The following is a 20,262-nucleotide window of genomic DNA, read 5'->3' as shown; positions in this document are numbered from 1 at the left end:
ATAAAGCTCATCTCCATCGGGTGTGTGCCTGAAAAAACCTGCACCACCTCGGGATGGGGACACGAGTTTACTTACTTTACCACACAGTATCTACGAGAAACTATAGGAAGCAGCTATACTGGACTGGACAGCTGTTATACATTCAGAAAATGTGTAAAGTCTTGAGACTGGATAATACAGAGGTGTGAAACTAGAACGCTATTTAAATTTTGTACGGGCCGTGCTGAGTGGCTCAGACGGTTGAGGTGCTGGCCTTCTGACCCATACTTGCCAGGTGCAAACCTGCGTCAGGCCGGTGGTATTTGAAGGTGCGCCTCGTGTCGGTGGATTTACTGGCACATTAAAGAACTCCTCGCGGACTAAATTCCGGCAACATGGTGTCTCCAAAAAGCGTAAAATGTAGTTATTGGGACGTAAAGCTAATAACATTATTATTATTATTATTATTATTATTATTATTATTATTATTATTATTATTATTATTATTATTATTATTATTATTATTATTATTAAATGAAGTACGTACAGAAAACTCTTTTCAAATCTACTAAATTTTCGTTATCGAACTTCAGCATAATACAATGTTTTACACTTGAACATTATATCACACAGTCATTGAAAAGTTTAAGCAATGCTAAAAATATGTTGTTGTTACATATATATGCATGTTTATAAGTGATATTTTTGCCAGCTTTGCGGTTCAGGGGTACCGGTGGTGGTTGTGTGGTGGCGGTGGTGATTATTGTTTTAAGTGGAAGTACAACTGGGCAACCATCCTCTGTACAGGGGTAGCGAGCCTGCCTCTTATCTACAGTGTACGGGTTAGATCCCGGCCAAACCAGGGATTTTTACAAGGATCTGAGGGCTGGTTCGTGGTCCACTCAGCCTACGTGATTGCATTTGAGGAGCTAGCTGACAATGAGATAGCGTCCCTGGTGTAGACAGCGAAGAATAACGGCTGAGAGATTTCATCGTGCTGACCACACGACACCTCGTGATCTGCTGACGTTCGGGATGATCGCTTGGTAGACCAATGCCCTTCGGTGCTGTTGCACTATGAAGTTTTATAATTAATTTGACGGAATATAATGAATGGGTTTTAGAGGTACTTTATAAAGTTCTAAGTGTTTCGATATACAGAAGAAATAGATATTTTTATTAACTAAGTGGATACTGAAAAATAATGGAAACAAACGAAAAATAGCCGTTGGTGCAAAGGTGGACAACAGAAAGAGGTAGGACTGCGAGAAGGATGTAAAAAAGCTCAAAAATCTAAGTAAGGAGGAGTGCCAAATTGAAGTTGGTTACTGTTTGGGTGTATCAACTGATCTGCCATCTATGTGCGATGTATTATCCAAGATATCCTATAACAGTTGAAACCACGGAAACTGAGGCAAGAGTCTCATAAAAGGGATCATAGAAAGTAAAGGAGAAATCAGATAAGACATGCCCACCAGGTTCTAGAAGAAGAAGAAGAAGAAGAAGAAGAAGAAGAAGAAGAAGAAGAAGAAGAAGAAGAAGAAGAAGAAGAAGAAGAAGAAGAAGGAGCTCTCGCAGATTTGATCTGCTAGTTTATGGTGGCAGGTGTGGTTCTACGAGAGGTGCGTTCATACATGTATGAATCCATAATCGGCAAACCTGATACACTTGGCAGATAATCATTACACTCGCCACCGAGTGAATGTTGTTTGTCCAACCCTTGTCCCGTTTCCCTACGGGGTCGGGTATGAGGTGAGATGAATTTGTCGTGGCGGTTTTTTATGACCGGAACTCGCCACCGAGTGAATACCTATGATAATTAAGGAGGCGGATTTGTAGGCATGTATAGGGTAGAATACAAACATATTTTGAACAAGGCGCAAGTATATTCTAGCCCCTCTACAGTTACGTCAGTTAGATCCCAAATATTTATGCAAAACTCACTGTAGAATCGTTGTGCGGATAGAAGATAATTGCGCCTTTGTTAAATACGTTTGCAGTCTAACTTAATCGTGACCAATGATGGTGAATATTGTTGAGTTATGAAAAGAACTGTACCGTATCAATTCCTGCCAACATCATGTCAAGAGACATCACCACACCGTATAGAGGATCCTCATGTTTGAGTAGGAGAGTCTCCAGCACACTCATTTCTCGAACATCAGTTTCTGCCTTCCCTTTTATTTTCTTCATAGCCTTGTGAACGTATTTCATGGAGACCCTGAAAATAAAATCCACTTCAGTTGGGAAGACTGATTAATTTTTCAAAATTTTATACCCAGATATAATATCTAAGATCAAGTGTTGGGAGTGACAATGACAAGCCAGGCTGCAAAACATGTAGACTGTATGAACATTTAAATCAGTCCTGCATTTTTATTCTGTAAGAAGGTAAAATACAAAATTATTTCATGAGTAACAAGTGTCGTCTACGTAGGAGAATTGCTTGAACTGTAGTAATTATCATGGGCGATTCGCCTGATATTTACGCGAGCCTCATTGCGGAGCTACTGTGCGTACCAGATGACATAACACAAGCCACTCCCTGAAATAACTCATTTGACTCATGTTTTTCATCCTTGTATATTTTAAACCGCAGATGACCTCTAGAAAAGTATAAATATGTCCTACTATGTAGCACTTTAGACAGACCACTTATTGAATAGCAATAAATGATATTGAATAGGTGGACTTTAAATTACTTTTTTAAAGTTATCTTAGGTATTCAAAGTCAATACTGTAACGGTTCAAATCCCGTTACAAGATGATATCTGTATTTTTATTATTTTATCTGTATTATTATTATTATTATTATTATTATTATTATTATTATTATTATTATTATTATGTCAGTATTATTATTATTATTTTATCTGTGATATTATTACTATTATTGTAATTATCAGTCTTATTCAATTCTATTTTGCAATGCCTGTTGCTTGCAAGATTGTACTTAGATGTATGCATATATACGTATGTGTAGAATAACACTCAATACCTGTACAGTGAGAATTGTTGTATATATCAGAGATGGGATGTGACGTTGGTTCATTGTGCAAGATTGGTGGCGATTCTGTCAAGTCATTGCCGCGCCATGGCTACGTCATCGTATTTATTTAGAATATGCGCTCAGAGTGTCAGCCGCCTCCGGGCTATTTCACAACTGTATGTAATATTTGCCGCGTTGTGGGAGTATGTCATGGTTATTTCTGGAGATTACGTAGCTGTGTCAACCAACGTCTATATAAGGTGGATGCATATTGTAGCGTCAGTCATTAGTTATACGGATGCAGTACAGTGAAGAAGTCTACTAGATCAAGAGGCCTTAGTTGGTCAGTCAACGAGTGTGAACGAGAGATGGTGAAGACTCAGTGAGCCATTAATTATTGGTCATTGAGAGAGTGAGACCAAAAGGTTGGTCCGTCACTTAGTGGAAGACACGGACGCAAGGGCTTACCATGAAGTCAGAGAGGGCAACCCTGGACCTGCCAAGAGGTAATACCATATTGACTTACAAAGAAGTCAGATGATATGGAGAAGAAGCAGTCACAAGGATGTATCACCAAGTTAGGCGTGACACATCTACAGTAAACACCAGAGCAATGGATTACGTCGTAATTACACTCAAAGTGTTGAAGGTACAGTCAAGTGAATCAGCGAGGGAATTATTTCGTATAAATTGTTAAATGTCCGGTCAAGAAGAATTCAAATTCATGCCCAGTTTCTTTCAGTTGCAATGTCATAATTTCATATTCTCATCTGTTTTATCGCAACAAGACTCACTATATTTTGATATATTATTTAAAGAATATATATTGTTCTATCAAACGAATTCATAGTTTCATTTCATTGACAGTAAAATATCTTAACCTCAAAATTAATGGGGAAACCGAACGCCAATCTCCTTTTCCCAGAACTTATATGGTATGTTGTCAAAAGTAAGCTTATTACCCCACACCCTAGAGATAGTCAAGAGTCTCATTCTATTATTGCTGCACTGAGTGGCAGCTGGCGCCCTTCAAATAACGTATGTGTAAGTAAGCAGGTAACAAGTAAGTGTGAGTACAAGGTCCGACGAGTGTGTATTTTATTTAATGAATGTTAATTTTCATAATTTCCATTTTAAATGCAGATATTCATATTTTCAAGTTAAATGCAGTTATATATATTGCACCCGCCCACCTCCTGAGTCCCAGACTGGCATTTATCTCAGGGGTGATCAGTTCGAAAACGATAACAAAATTTATCTAAAGAAAATCAAAAAAATATATATCGGCGCATCAAATGAACACAGGGATGAACGGGGCATGCAAATTTAAGGTTACGGGGGACGACTCATTCATGGATACAAATTTTTGACTCCACAATAGGACTGGGAAGTGACAACTTAAATTCCATGGGCATACTGGACTAACTACAATGAAAAGATATGGAAACTGTTTCCTATTGAAATTGCAATGAAGAGCAATTTATTCACTTATTTTGCATACTACACATGATGACAATTTTACATTGGGACACCTTCATCCTGAAAAATAAATGACATAATACTTGGATTTTACCTCACTACTCTGGTAGTGTAAAACATCTGGTGAATTCGCCCCAATTGGTTACTGGGGATCGAATTCACATCCGTATGATTGGACGTTTCACCGCTGGAGATCTTCTTTCGGAGACGAAGGCACGACAGTAACTTTTTACTGTCGTCTCCTCGTTCCGTTTGGACATGAGACACTTCCGGTATGTACATTCTGGTGAGCCGGACACCCACCGTAAAAAATGTTATCGCCTCGAAAAAACGGGAATTTATAATACGGACAAACTCTAGCCTATTATTTCCAGATTCACAAACACACCAGGTAGAGTTCATTAACTCAAAAGCTACTTTAATATTTACACTTGTCAATACGACAAGACGTACGGAAAGGTTCATTACTATGCTCTGACCATGAAAACATGTGCCGTCCGTGGGTTATTTACGTATCTACTGCTAACAATCTCCCCGTGAAAACCCAACATCTGGTTCAGAGCAGTTCGACACAGGATGACTGTCCCTATCATATCCTCCTATGATTATTAAATAATATCATTACCATTCTTTATCTGATCATTATCATATTCTTTGACTAGCATCAATTAATTTTATTATTATCATTAATTTCAATTATAATCCTGTATTTGATTATTATCATTTGTCATCCGGGATTATTATATGCCAACCCTTGCCGACGTTTCAAACGAAGGGTCGTTCTTCCTCCTAATTTATCCGCACAATATAATGATCAGCTTCCTCATAAATATTTTTATTATTATTATTATTATTATTATTATTATTATTATTATTATGATATTCGTAACAATGAATCATCGCCCATTAAATATCTTAATTTCCTTTCATCATAATTATTATTCTCAAGTTATGATTGCAAGTTCTTTATCCTCTGCTCCTTCAACTTTTCATTATTATTATTATTATTATTATTATTATTATTATTATTATTATTATTATTATTATTATTAATAGTGGAAATCGTGATTATCGTAACCCGTAATCATCCTTGCTATAATACTTCAACTTCTCGCTCTTATTAATTTCATCAAAAAAATTTAAAGAAAGTAGCTTCATTGGTTACTCTTCTTCTCCTTCTTCAAATATTTTATTCATTATTATTATTAGTTAAAAATCTCAAATTTTCCATTTCTACTCCCAACATCATTATTATGTCCAAAATATAAAAAAAGTAAATTCTTCAAAAAAAAGTAGCTTAGTTTTTATTTATTATTATTATTATTATTAAAAATGGAAAGATGATATTTTAATTTCCACTCTTTAGAATTTAGTCACATATGTTAAATCCCGTTATGAACCACTAAGATCTGCTTTATATCGGTCGGGACAACACGGTATTCGGGACCGTACCTTCACTTTCGTACTGCCGTTAATTTTATATGGGGACACCTGTCCTCCCAAGACACATCTCACAACCTATGGCACATCGCGGCTGGGCAAATACCTCCAATGCCGGCGATTGCTAAACTATTCCTTCAAATTTGAAGTCCATTTCCTTTCATCGGAACTCTTCAAACATTTAATTCATAAAATAATCCTCGGTGCGTGGATTCTACCACTAATAACACCGGCATATGCATTTATATCATCTTAGGCCTTGAGACTCATCTATTTCATCATTACAAACAATACGGCTCAATTTATTTCACGCCGGATATTCGTCCCTCATGACTTCCAACTCTAAATATGGGCTCAAATCATTCTGGGCTTTTAACATATCGTGACCATTCTAATTCACGTGCCTATATCGCTTTTAAACAAAATTTTAATGGTTAAATTAAAGTCCAAACACGTAAAATCAAAAATTTACGTAAAATCAAACTGACTACGCGAATGAAGGTCTTTAACGCTACATGTCATCTCCACATTGATTATTATATTTGCACTGGCTAACTCGCGAAGCACCGTCATTATTATTATTATACTTTAACTTGCACACGCCCAAATATTATTATTATTATTATTATTTTACTTTCCTTTGTTGACTCACAAACATGATTATTATTAGTATTTTAATGACCTTCCGTACGCAACACAAATCTTCCATACTCTGGCTCTTTCATAATCTGGCTGTCTAATAGAAATTATTCCTAATTAAAATACAAATGATCACCGCAGTGAATGAAATTCAAATAAATGGGTTAGCACAAAAAAGAATTTAACACTTGAAATGAACTTAATTCAAAGTATTACAAACAGCATGCATTAATTGAAAGAAATATATCCCATATTTACATTATATACAACAAACAAATACTCAAATTAATTAATCTAACCCATTATTACGTTAATATAAATTAATTCGTCCGTCTAACAAAAAAATAAAATCATGGACTCGGGAAACGGACCATGTTAAGTAACCATAATTAATTTACACTGAACCCCGTTTAGTCGCGATAACATCCCCCAATATCAAAATTGTGTACTCATTCCTATGTAGAATTACATTGTCTCGTAGCAGATGAGATATAGGCCTTACGGCCCCATGGTGATTTACTCGTCCATCATGTCGCACAATACAAATTTAACACAATAAAACACTTCTGGGTGACTACCCATGATTAATACCTTATTACACTATTTTACACAGGAATACTAATAACAAAAAAAACACTTATAGGTGCTCCTAGACCCCTGACACTCGCACAATATAATCTTCATATACGCCCGAAACACACGTCGTGACACATTACGACGAAATGTCGTTCATTTGAACCGGCGCGTATCGCGTCTTCAACCGGCACTTCCTGGTTTATTTCTAAGCCGTCTTGATAATCGCCTAGCTCCTATGGTTCCCTGCTCGGATAGTTATTCACCGTCTATCTTGAGGTGTTTACTTCAGGCTCCGCACACTGCCTTCCAAAGGTACTATCGGCGTTCCGTTACTTATTTTATTATTCAATCACCTGACATTTATTAAATTCAACATACAGTTGTACTGTATTTTTACACTCGGTACTATGGATAATTTCACTGTTCGTATTCATTCTCCTAATAATTCACGTACTTTCAGCTTTAACTGACTTCGAATGCGTCCCGAGGTACTGACTTACAGAGTCAACGTGTCAGAGTCTCAACTACTTCATACGACTGACACGACTGGTGACCGATAACGACTGGTGACTGGTAAGAACTGAGTGATGTGAGGTTCGCTACTGGACTTTTATGGACGATATGATTTCCCGCCGGGGTCATCCGCGGTCAAATCCTGGAGAGGGGGGTTGGTTATCCTAAATCGGCATAAGCAGGCGGATTTGGATCTCTTGCTTTATCCTACTTAATACACTGGCGATACACATTCATGTGTCGTATTCTGAACTCCTATCGTTCGGTGATCATGGAAATATCACTTAATTTCTGTCCTCCACCTTTCGCGCGCTAACTCGGCGTCCCTGATGGCGTGCTCATCTCGACCAATGGCGAGATAGCGTGGGTCATTTCCACGAATTCATTACTTTAATTTATTACGATTACAATTAATCAACATGGGAATGATATCACAAAATTCCCCTCTATTCAATTATGTGGTTGGAATAATTTAATTATTGTTATCGGAGAAGCTAACTGGAGTTCACTCTGAGTTTTTCTTATGTTGGTTTATCTGCGGGCCTGTGATAAATTTTATCATTGGTCAACACCGCTTCGGTTAGTTTGAAATCTCTTCCTTGTAACGTTGACAACACCAAATGCCTCGGGCGTGGAAAAACTGGCACGTCACATTCTCGGTATTGGTGATACATTTGCTCGCCCTTGGTCCGAAATATATACTCTTTCACTTCCTCGAAGTCATTATTCTGTTGTTGTGAGCTCTAGATTTAATCCTCTTATCTTCTGGCCAAGAAACATTTTCCCCTTAATGACAAGCTTACACTGTGGCGACTGAGAGTCGCGATATGTCTAGCTATGTTGAACTTATCCCGTCCACACAAAACTGACACTGTATTTCATTTAATATTTCTATATATCTGTATTTCTCATATCAAAATCAAATCATGAAACTAGGGCCTATCTCATCAGGGTACAATATGTATATGTTTCAAAAGTTAGTCAGCGACTTAGGAAAGTCTCAATGTGTCGACGCAACGTGGGACTCGAATAAATTCAGAACTTGGTCTGAATGACAGCATATCATAGGTTCATTTTGGGAGGAGTATGCAAATTTAAGCCAACGGAATTATTACCGGCAAATGTTAGGAGTGTAATTTTGTGATATATATTTGTATTTTGGGGATATGTCAAGGGATTTGAAGAGGGAAATTAATTTGACTTCGCGTACTATTACTAGTGAACCAAAGATGGATAAGGAAGACAATAACAAGTCATGTGACGACGAGGTCATTGCTTCTGCGGACATCCAAGGTGAAATTCACAGTAGGGAGCAGGTGAATACGATGGGAGCTTCTGAGGTAATTCAAGAAAGTGCAGAAATTGAGAAGCACACTGAAACTCAAAAGGAAATCGCGGGGGGAATAAACCAAGATTTTGTTAATTTGTTCATGGCCAAAATGGACGAGTTCGAGGAAATGATGAATAGGAGTTTGGAAAAGTGGGAGAAAATGATTGATACTAGTAGTGAAAATAATAAGAAACAAATGGAAGAAGTGATTGGTAGCTGTAGTAAGAGAGAGAAAGAGATTGATACTAGTAAAGAAAATAATAAACAGATGGAAGAAATGATTGGTAGTTGTAACGAATATTTTAATGTGATCGATGATAAATTAGATAGGTTAAGTGAATCACTAAATTCTAAAATAGATACTAAGATATTAGAGATAAATAATCAAACATCTAAGTTAGAAAGTAAGTCAAATAAAGAGTGCGTAGAAATTGAAGATGAAATGAAGTTGAATCGGAGCAGTCTTCATATTCAGACCGAGCAAGTCAAAGAAATATGTACAGGGGACAGTAATAATATCGTACTGTTAAGGAATAAAATTTCTAGTAATCGGGAAGAAATTTATGAAGTAGTCGAGGACAGATTGGACAGAGTTTACAATGCAGTTAGGGAAGATACGAGGGAACAAATTAGTAGAATTGAACAAATTGAAAGCAAACTTGTGGAAGTCAGGGAACTACGGAACGAACAGGAAACGCTATCACAGCAGGTGAGAGAGAGAGAGAGAGGAAGAATTGCAGGAAGACGTGAGAATAGTGGAAGAGAATGCTGAAAGAGCAGCGGAAGAAGAAGAAGAAGAAGAAGTTGTGAACTGCCAGGGAGTGATACGGCAGGAATTTGAATTTGCAGGTGAGTTGGCTGGTGAGATGATAGTAGCGAGTGGTTTGTTCAGTAGGGATCGTGATTTAACCAAGTTTTCTGGAAAACAGTTCAGTACTGTAGAATTGGTAAAAATAGTTGAGAAAAGATTTGCAAGTAAGTTGAGGAATAATGTTATTGAATGGGAATACGTGCTGGAAATTTTGTCTAATGTTTTTATCGGTGAAAGTAAAATATGGTTTCGAGTATACTGGAATAATGTGTCTAATTTAAGAGAGTTTAAGGTGCTCATTGATAGGCTTTGGGAGGAATGTGTGCAAGGGCACGTGCGCGAGAGAGAGCGCATGATATCTGGGGAAAGTAGTATAGTAGAGAGAAGGGGGAAAACGTTAGCCGTGTATCAGAGGAGAGGGGGTGATCATGATCCGCAGAGGATTAATAGTTGTGTTGATGGTGATAGTGGTCAGAAGAGTAATCAGAGAGAATCGGAAGATGGGAGGCGTATGTATTTGAGTTATGAGAGAGAAGGTCAGAAGAGTAATCAGAGAGAATCGGAAGATGGGAGGCGTACGGATTTGAGTTATCAGGGAGACTATGATAGTCTTAATATGAATGTTATCCAGGTGTCTTTATAGAGCCAGAGTATTTCAGATTCACAGGGAATCGGGTAAGTTAAGTGGACAGGCTGAAGTTAGAAGTTGAACAGGTATGTAGTATAAGTAGTTGTGTAGTGAAAGTAGATTTAAGTATAGTGTGATTGTGACCTAAGTAATGTTAAGTGAGATATTTAAGTAGTGCCGTAGTCGTAGATCATGCAGTAATTAATGGTAGCAGTAAGTTAGACGTAAGAAGTGTTCTGGTAGGTGATGTAAGTACTTATAATACTGAGAATATACTGTAAGTAAGTAAATAGTGATGTAGTAACTCCGATGATGGAAATTGTGATATGAAGAAGGTAAGTGAAGGCACTATTAGATATTATAACAGCTGTTGGGTAAGTCATAGTGAGTAAATAAGATAGCGGTACCAGTCAATTGAAGATATATGTAAGTTTCAACTATGCCTTGTTGTACCAAAGCTTGTGTATTCAGTTATTATAGGAGCTGACTTGTTTGCAAATCATGGAAGTAGAGTAGACTTGAATTTAGGTAGTGTGTGTTTGTTCTGGGAGGAAAACTAGCAAAGAAGTACGTGTTAATTATGATGGTCTGAGGTAAGTGTGTTGGTGACGTGTGTTCTTTGAAATATATGAGAGGTAAGTGAAGTTGTTCCTAGTGAGAGGAAATGTTTTGTTGGGTGTGTTACGTGTCTATAACGACCAGTATCCGCGGGATAGTCGGTATGAGGCAGTGACGTAAGGTAATTTGAGTGAATTACAGGAGGAGTAATTGTGTTCGATGTTAGGTAAGCATCGAGATGTATTTAGTGATAAGTGAGGAAGAACACGTATATGAAAATAAATTTGTAATACATGACCATTCATTATTTGTGGGAGGTAAGTACCCCATTCAACTTAAAAATGCTAGTGAAGTCTAAGAAAAAATTAACATTATGCTGGATTACGGAATAATTGAACCATCTTGTAGCCATAGTATTAATCCTTTAATTATCGTTGCCAAGAAGGATGGGTCAGTCAGGCTGTGTATTGACGGCAGGCTTATGAATCAGAGGATTGAGGCAGACCAACAGAGGCCTGAAACAGTGGAAAAACTCATTCAGCGTTTTGAAGGATGTGATTTATTGAGATATGTAAGTTAATAAGGGCAAAATTGATTCAGTTTGAGTGGCAGAGTGGCTACTCAGAGTTCCATTTCATCATCTGCAGAGGCGGGAAATATCTTGAAGTTATTCTTTGTATCAGGGGTATTTCACTATTGTGAACCGTATCGGGAAGTGTGCATATTCTTATAAGATCAGGAAGGGGATATTGTCGCTATTTATAGTATTATACATGTAAGGAAGTATTTCACGTGAGATTTGTTGAAATAAGAGTAAGATGATTAAATTTTGTGAGAAACTGGCAAAATAAAACTAACATATGTGAATTTGCGTGTGAACCAAGTGTCGTACTGGTGCATTGGAAGAATAAGTGCTACATTGTCATGTTCTGTGTGACAAAACTGAGAACAGGACATTGGACAGTTATCTGCGATAACAATATGCGAGAAAAGTTCTCATATAAGTGAATTTTCACAAAATATTTTGATATGTTAAAAAAAGGAGAAGAATGTTGTATATTGATTGAAAATTATTTGTGTGTGTTAAATTAAGGGCTATGCTCTTGTGTATTGTATGAGAATGGGACACTGGACAGTTATATGCGATGACAATGTGCGAGAAAAATTCTCATACCTTTGATATTTTATTAAAAAAGTATGGATGTTGAAAAAGAAAATTATTGTTGTATACTCATTTAAAGTGTTTATATGTGTCAGTGTTATATTTATATTATGTTGTTCATATATCACTCGATTCTTTGTTCTTCGATTTATTTATGAGGGAGGCGAATTGTAACGGTTCAAATCCCGTTACAAGATGATATCTGTATTTTTATTATTTTATCTGTATTATTATTATTATTATTATTATTATTATTATTATTATGTCAGTATTATTATTATTATTTTATCTGTGATATTATTACTATTATTGTAATTATCAGTTTATTCAATTCTATTTTGCAATGCCTGTTGCTTGCAAGATTGTACTTAGATGTATGCATATATACGTATGTGTAGAATAACACTCAATACCTGTACAGTGAGAATTGTTGTATATATCAGAGATGGGATGTGACGTTGGTACATTGTGCAAGATTGGTGGCGATTCTGTCAAGTCATTGCCGCGCCATGGCTACGTCATCGTATTTATTTAGAATATGCGCTCAGAGAGTCAGCCGCCTCCGGGCTATTTCACAACTGTATGTAATATTTGCCGCGTTGTGGGAGTATGTCATGGTTATTTCTGGAGATTACGTAGCTGTGTCAACCAACGTCTATATAAGGTGGATGCATATTGTAGCGTCAGTCATTAGTTATACGGATGCAGTACAGTGAAGAAGTCTACTAGATCAAGAGGCCTTAGTTGGTCAGTCAACGAGTGTGAACGAGAGATGGTGAAGACTCAGTGAGCCATTAATTATTGGTCATTGAGAGAGTGAGACCAAAAGGTTGGTCCGTCACTTAGTGGAAGACACGGACGCAAGGGCTTACCATGAAGTCAGAGAGGGCAACCCTGGACCTGCCAAGAGGTAATACCATATTGACTTACAAAGAAGTCAGATGATATGGAGAAGAAGCAGTCACAAGGATGTATCACCAAGTTAGGCGTGACACATCTACAGTAAACACCAGAGCAATGGATTACGTCGTAATTACACTCAAAGTGTTGAAGGTACAGTCAAGTGAATCAGCGAGGGAATTATTTCGTATAAATTGTTAAATGTCCGGTCAAGAAGAATTCAAATTCATGCCCAGTTTCTTTCAGTTGCAATGTCATAATTTCATATTCTCATCTGTTTTATCGCAACAAGACTCACTATATTTTGATATATTATTTAAAGAATATATATTGTTCTATCAAACGAATTCATAGTTTCATTTCATTGACAGTAAAATATCTTAACCTCAAAATTAATGGGGAAACCAAACGCCAATCTCCTTTTCCCAGAACTTATATGGTATGTTGTCAAAAGTAAGCTTATTACCCCACACCCTAGAGATAGTCAAGAGTCTCATTCTATTATTGCTGCACTGAGTGGCAGCTGGCGCCCTTCAAATAACGTATGTGTAAGTAAGCAGGTAACAAGTAAGTGTGAGTACAAGGTCCGACGAGTGTGTATTTTATTTAATGAATGTTAATTTTCATAATTTCCATTTTAAATGCAGATATTCATATTTTCAAGTTAAATGCAGTTATATATATATATATGTTTCAAAAGTTAGTCAGCGACTTAGGAAAGTCTCAATACGAACCCGAAATGAAGTTCATTATTTGTAACTGAAATAATTTTGGATTGTTCACAATGCTGAATTGCCCTACAGTAACAATGTTTCAAAATAAGGACTTAAAACTGTAAAACATAGCATGTTTTTTTTTGTTATTGGCTTTACATCGCACCGACACAGATAGGTCTTATGGCGACGATCATAATTTTTCTTTACATATTTACAAAATAAATAGTCCCCGAATCAGAATACAATGATCAGTTTTTAGGAAACTCTGTTCAGATTCATATTTACAAAAGTAATGCATATTAATGCCGGGGAAATTTTAGTGAACAAAAAAGTATCACAGAATACTTACCGGAATGGCTCCGGGCCAACATGCTTGAAATTTTGAAAAATAACAGGGTTTAGTGTGCTGAACAAATGGGTGTATGTGTATAAATGAAAAAATATACCGCATGTGGCAAAACAAATTACACGGAAATTATTCCTCATGTCCTGGCCAAGTTTCCCTTGCAACGGAGTATTTATGTATTGTATGGAATAGTTTGACATATTGTGATTTGCCTATTTATTTCGGCAATGAAGATTCCCACAAGAGAGTAAGAAGTGTTTATCGTGGAACATTATTTCCGGTTCTAAAGAGTGGGACGTCATAATGGGCCGACTTTTCTTCTCGTTAAGGAACAGTGTGAGGAGCGATTTAATAAGGAGCTACAAATATCAGAACAATGTTAACTGTCGTTGAAAAATTCCATCGTACGCAATCGTTTTTATGTCAACGAAACGGAACAAAAGAGCGTCCAAATCCGTCACCATAAACGAGACTCATGGTCAATTCTCCCTATTGGTGTTACAATCACCAAAGCTTAATCTAGGACGAACATCGCTGAAACACGGTTTGATCAACCCTCCTGTGGGTTGGGGTGGTAGAGTAACATCCCCCTGTGGGTGGGGGCGGTGGAATAACACCCACGGTATCTCCTGCCTGTCGTAAGAGGCGACTAAAAGGTGCCCCAGGGGCTCTGAACTATAGAGCGTGGGTTGGCGACCACGGGGCCCTCAGCTGAGTCCTGGCATTTCTTCCACTTACTTGTGCCAAGCTCCTCACTTTCATCTATCCTATCCGACCTCCCTTGGTCAACTCTTGTTCTTTTCCGACCCCGAGGCTATTAGGTTTGCGAGGGCTAGGGAGTCTTTCATTTTCACGTCCTTCGCGGCCCTTGTCTTCCTTTGGCCGATACCTTCATTTTTCGAAGTGTCGGACCCCTTCCATTTTCTCTCTGATTAGTGTTATATAGAGGATGGTTGCCTAGTTGTACTTCCTCTTAAAACAATAATCACCACCTGGTAGAGTAACATCCATGTTTTCCTTCCTCTCTTTGTCGTAAGAGGCGACAAATGGTGGACCCAGGGGCTCTTAACTTAGAAGCGTGGTTTCGCGACCACGTGGCCCTTAGCTGAGTCCTGGCATTGCTTCCAATTACATATAAAATGCTCCTTAGCTTCGCCTAACTTATCTGACTTCCCTTGGTGAATTTTTTTCCTTTTTGACACCGACGGTATTCGGTGTCGAGGCCTTGTCTTCCTTGGGCGATACCTTCATTTTTCGAACTGATGGAACCCTTAAAAGTTTCCCTCCGATTAGTGTTAATAGAATATGGTTGCCATAAAGTAATAATCACCACCACCACCACCACCACCACCACCACCAAATTCGGATTGAGAGAAAGGTCTATTCAGCGAATGTTGAAGGAGCTGGGTGCATCTGCGTAAGGGTACGGCCATAGTGCACCGCTTCCCGCTTCTCGCTTTGTTGCGTTAACTGCGCCAGTTGCAAGCAGCGAGGTAAACCCGCGCGTTTCTAGCTGGTGGTTGTTATAGTGCACCGCTCGCGGAAGGCCGGAAGCATCTGTCAGTAGGCAAGATCGAGGTGTCACGCGAGGATCTAATGTGTATGATATTGACAACAGATATTATTTATCATAAAATTAAACAAGAAAGAATTAAAAAAGTCCACGAAATGAACATTTTTTTGCTAGTGGCTTTACGTTACACCGACACAAATAGGTCTTATGGCGACGATGGGATAGGAAGGGCCTAGGAGTTCGAAGGAAGCGGCCGTAGCCTTAATTAAGGATGCAAGCTCACAGCCGCGCGCCCCTAACCGCACGGCCAACTCGCGCAGTACGAAATGAACAGAACTCGCCTTAAAGTAGGGGAATAACGTACTTTGTTACCTCAACTGAAAGCTCACCCCGAGAAATTTTACGAATATTTCCGAATGGATGAACAGACTACATCTTGAATAAAATCGAATACGGATAAGAAAAGGATGGTGTAACTTTCACCAACAGAAAATTCTTCCAGAAGAACGTCTTACGGTAACTTTGAGGAAAGTAGTTTAGAATTATTAGTTTTGATTGTTTTATTTATACAAAAGGGAAAATGAGATGATGTGGTAATTTTGAACAGGATTTTATAACAATAGTTGGGCTATAAACATTTAATTACCGAGCTCGATAGCTGCAGTCGCTTAAGTGCGACCAGTATCCAGTATTCGGGAGATAGTGGGTTCGAACCCCACTGTCGGCAGCCCTGAAGATGGTTTTCCGTGGTTACCCTTTTTTACATCAGGCAAATGCTGGAGCTGTAGCTTAATTAAGGCCACGGCCGCTTCCTTCCCACTCCTAGACCTTTCCTGTCCCATTGTCGCCATAAGACCTATCTGTGTCGGTGCGACGTAAATCGTCTTATAAAACAAAATAAAAACATTTAATTTCAACGATAAATTAATGGCGGAAGCGTTAAAAGTACACTTTTTCAAAACTAATTTTATTAGAGAATGAATACGAAGTAAATATTAATGAAAATGTTTAGCATTACACTTTCTAACGTAACATAAATTCACCTAACAGTTGCACAATGTCTCGAATGCATCACCATGAAGTGCGGTCTGAACGGTCTGTTCATTTGAGTATGTAGTACCACCATGACTGGAATTAGGGCTGGGAATGTGTGGAATATCTTGGAAATTCGGATAAACGAACTCGTCAACTAATTGCTGAACTCTATTTCTGAGTTGCACTTTCTAATGGTGCGGTATTTTGCTTACATAAGCCAAAACACTTCGAAAGAACAATGCATCATCATTGCCGTCACATCGGTCACATCTGCGTTCTTGTATGACGCGTTCCAACAAAGAAGCCTTTTTTTCTCAATCAGTATCATTTTCTGGTTATACTTTGAACTTAGTTCGTCTCGCTTCCTTTTTCTTGGCAAGCCTATGATTTCATCCTGGTGTGTTTCCTGAGCTGTGCGTTTTTTTTCCACTTCCTGAATACTCTCCACACCCAGCTGCAGTGTGAGCAACCATTTCAGAATGCTCATTTTCCTGATGAGCTGGAGTTTTACTGTTTTTCAAGTTGCTCGATGTAGTTCTTGGTGCCCACTAAAAACGTCAGTGATTTAGAATACGGCCATTTGGATTCTGGATGACCGCCAGCATCACCTGAACGACAGGGAGGGAACTTTCCCATTTCTATGGCGAATTGTTCTCTCAGATACTTTCACTTTTTCCGCAGAACCCCATCTGAGAAAACAAACAGAATTATTAGTTTATCGATTGATTATTTAGTTTTACACTGTTAATAATTCGCTGATCATCTGAAGCCCCGTTCAAAACTATTCAACTATTAGGAAATATCTGAAAACACATTACTGGGAAATGCAGTAATGTTTTTAATGGCTACTAATAAATAAAATCATGAATAAAATATATAAATAAAATTACTCAAAAACTTAATAAAATTAATAAGCATAATTAACCGAAATGTCCGTAGTATGGGCGGCAGAGTTCACCAGAATGGATCCCTCGAATTTAGATAAGAGCATGATAAACTTTATATCCCAGGGCGTGTACATGATGCTGCGTACTGGTACATCTGCTGCAGGCCTTACCTAACCTCCTGAAAACGAATAATTAGGTAGGAACTGCACCTAGGTTCATCAAAAACACTGATTCTAAAATAGCCAACTATATTCTTAACAAATTCCGTGCATGAGCACTTCATCAACATACAACATTATACATATAATACACACATAAATATTGCTGGAAGACTCCATATTTACAACAACAACAAAAATAATGAAAATCGTGGGAAAACGAAAGCGAGAACTAAGCTACCATTTGTAGATAGTCTGATGAACAATGTACATGTATGAAGATAAATACCCTTCACTGTCTCTATATCAATTTGACTTACCGATTCTCATAATCGGCAGTTATTACATCACACAGATACTGTACCTTGTACTACTGTGTTCACATATTTTAACACTTGTTGTAAAGATATATACACACGTCTGTCGATCCTCAACATAAATTTATGGAATGTCTGAGATAGCTTTCACCAACATATAATGCTAGGCCGCCACAAGTGCTACAATACTTAATGCGCAAGCACTCTCCACAATCAACCACTTTCCACGAACATAACAAGACGACGCTCCACGAACGTTTGAAGTCCAGTCCATTGCAGCCGTGTCACTCCAGTACCGTGTATCAGCACCACTTCCTTCCCGTACAGTGCGTCAGTTGTAGTTGTAGTTATCTTCCTTCTCGTTCCTTTACAATCACCTCTACAATCACCCTTACAATGTTCCTTACAATGTCTCTGGTTGCCGCCGTATGATCAACCTTTATAGACATCAACATCCCCCTCCTCTCAGATGATACGTCTGGATTGGTGCTTGCCAGCCAATCATGAGTGAACCTCTTCTTTCTCCCAAGTTATAAACAAACACTCGGGAGTTTTACATGAATCATCAAATTTCCCTGGTACAACAACAAGCTCATCTCATCAGGCTGGGATATATACATGACTAATGGAATTTCCTGACACAAGTACATCACCACAGACACTGGGGTAGCCATATGACTCATTCAAATTACCAGAGTTATTACAGCAATGTTTTCCCACTCGTGCAAAACAGATTACTCATACCTACATATGTGGATATCTTCCAGCTTACCAATATAAATGGCAAAGTATACAAATGAAATAATAATAATAATAATAATAATAATAATAATAATAATAATAAAAATAAAAGTACTGTCTATTTCTCACGTGCCGTCTTCAACACCCATTTCAGAAGCTCTTTCCTTCCATGCTTTGTCAACAACGTTGGCATGGGCTTGCAACCTTATGTCCCAAATTACACTTTACATAAATACTTTGGAGATTAAAATATCTTTATCCGCTTCTATTTTATAAAAGCAACAGTGAGAACAACGTGCGCAGCCGGAAGATAAACCGCAGACTGACCGTGCGTGTTGGGCGGTAAAGCGGTTCAAGCGGGGAAAAGAAATAAAAATTATTTCCTGTTAAAGCTGGTAGAAGCGGTTTGAGCTGGTTAACGCAGGTAGGCGGGTGCACTATGGCCGCCCCAATCAGTTTTCACTATCTTTTCTTTCCCGCTCGCCCGCCGCGATAAAGCAGGAAGCGGGAAGCGGTGCACTATGGACGTACCCTAAGGCATTCAAGTTGTGCAGAGTCTAACAGAAAGGAATCGGCGAGCCCGATTACAATGTTGGAGCCGAGTACTGTCCATGACTTACGAGGATCCAGGTTTATTCTGTGACATATGACTTTCAGACGAAAGTTATATTCACCTTTACGGCTTCATCAGCAATCGAACAACTCATTCTTTTTGTGATTGAACGATCTGACGTCGTTATACAAAAACCACTAAACGTTGTGAGGTGATGATTTGGTGCGCCGTGTCCGGTCGTAGAATTTTGGGCCCTTATTTTGTTGAGAGTGCCGCAGAGAATCCCAAATATGTATCATGTAGTCTACAGGGACATCATTCGTGTGAAAGTGTTACCGTTCTTACTGCGCTTGAAACTTACCCTTGTAATAGCAAAGGGTGCAGTAATGAATAAAATGGCGTATGGCTTTCAGTGCCTGGAGAGTCCAAGGCCAAGTTCGGCTTGCCAGGTGCAGGACGACCGCAGGCGACCTACGTGCCATGATGAGGATGGAATGATGATGAAGACGACACATACACCCAGTCCCCGTGCCAACGGAATCAGCCAATTATGGTTAAAATTCCCGACCCTGCCGGGAATCAAACCCGGGACCCCTGTAACCAAAGGTCGGCAAGCTAACTTTTTAGCCACGGAGCCAGACGAAAGGGCGCGGTAAGATGGAGCTACAGCCGTCGCGCTCGCAGCGTTACTTATCCTTTTTTAACGATCCTTTCGAGAGAGCCTAATATCCCGTAGAGCTCCATTTTCGTACACTTCTTGCTTCTCGGATCTCACGGCCCCACATACTTACGTATGGGACAAGACGGTCAACATTTATGTATAACATGAGAAGATAACGTCATTTTTGTGACCTTACATAAATCTTTGTCGATCAACATATTCAAAATTTTCAAAACTATGCGGAAAGTGTGACATGTTATTGTACATATTTTGAACACATAATGCACAAAGCAAAGTCATCTCCGTACAGACCACGAAGGCCCTTGGAAGG

The 20,262-nt window shown here is 38.4% G+C and overlaps 1 protein-coding gene across 1 annotated transcript in view; it reads right to left on the bottom strand.

The window, feature by feature from the left end:
- LOC137500423 (probable cytochrome P450 49a1) overlaps nt 1-20,262 on the bottom strand; it is an 89,482-nt gene that overhangs the window by 18,814 nt on the left and 50,406 nt on the right. The window contains exon 8 of the mRNA XM_068227308.1: nt 2,038-2,200. Within this exon, the coding sequence (XP_068083409.1) occupies nt 2,038-2,200 (163 nt within the window). The remainder of the gene's footprint in view (nt 1-2,037; nt 2,201-20,262) is intronic.

The sequence above is a fragment of the Anabrus simplex genome, chromosome 4, assembly GCF_040414725.1.
Source record: "Anabrus simplex isolate iqAnaSimp1 chromosome 4, ASM4041472v1, whole genome shotgun sequence".
Lineage (NCBI taxonomy): Eukaryota > Metazoa > Arthropoda > Insecta > Orthoptera > Tettigoniidae > Anabrus > Anabrus simplex.
This window is presented reverse-complemented; position numbering and strand designations above follow the sequence as displayed.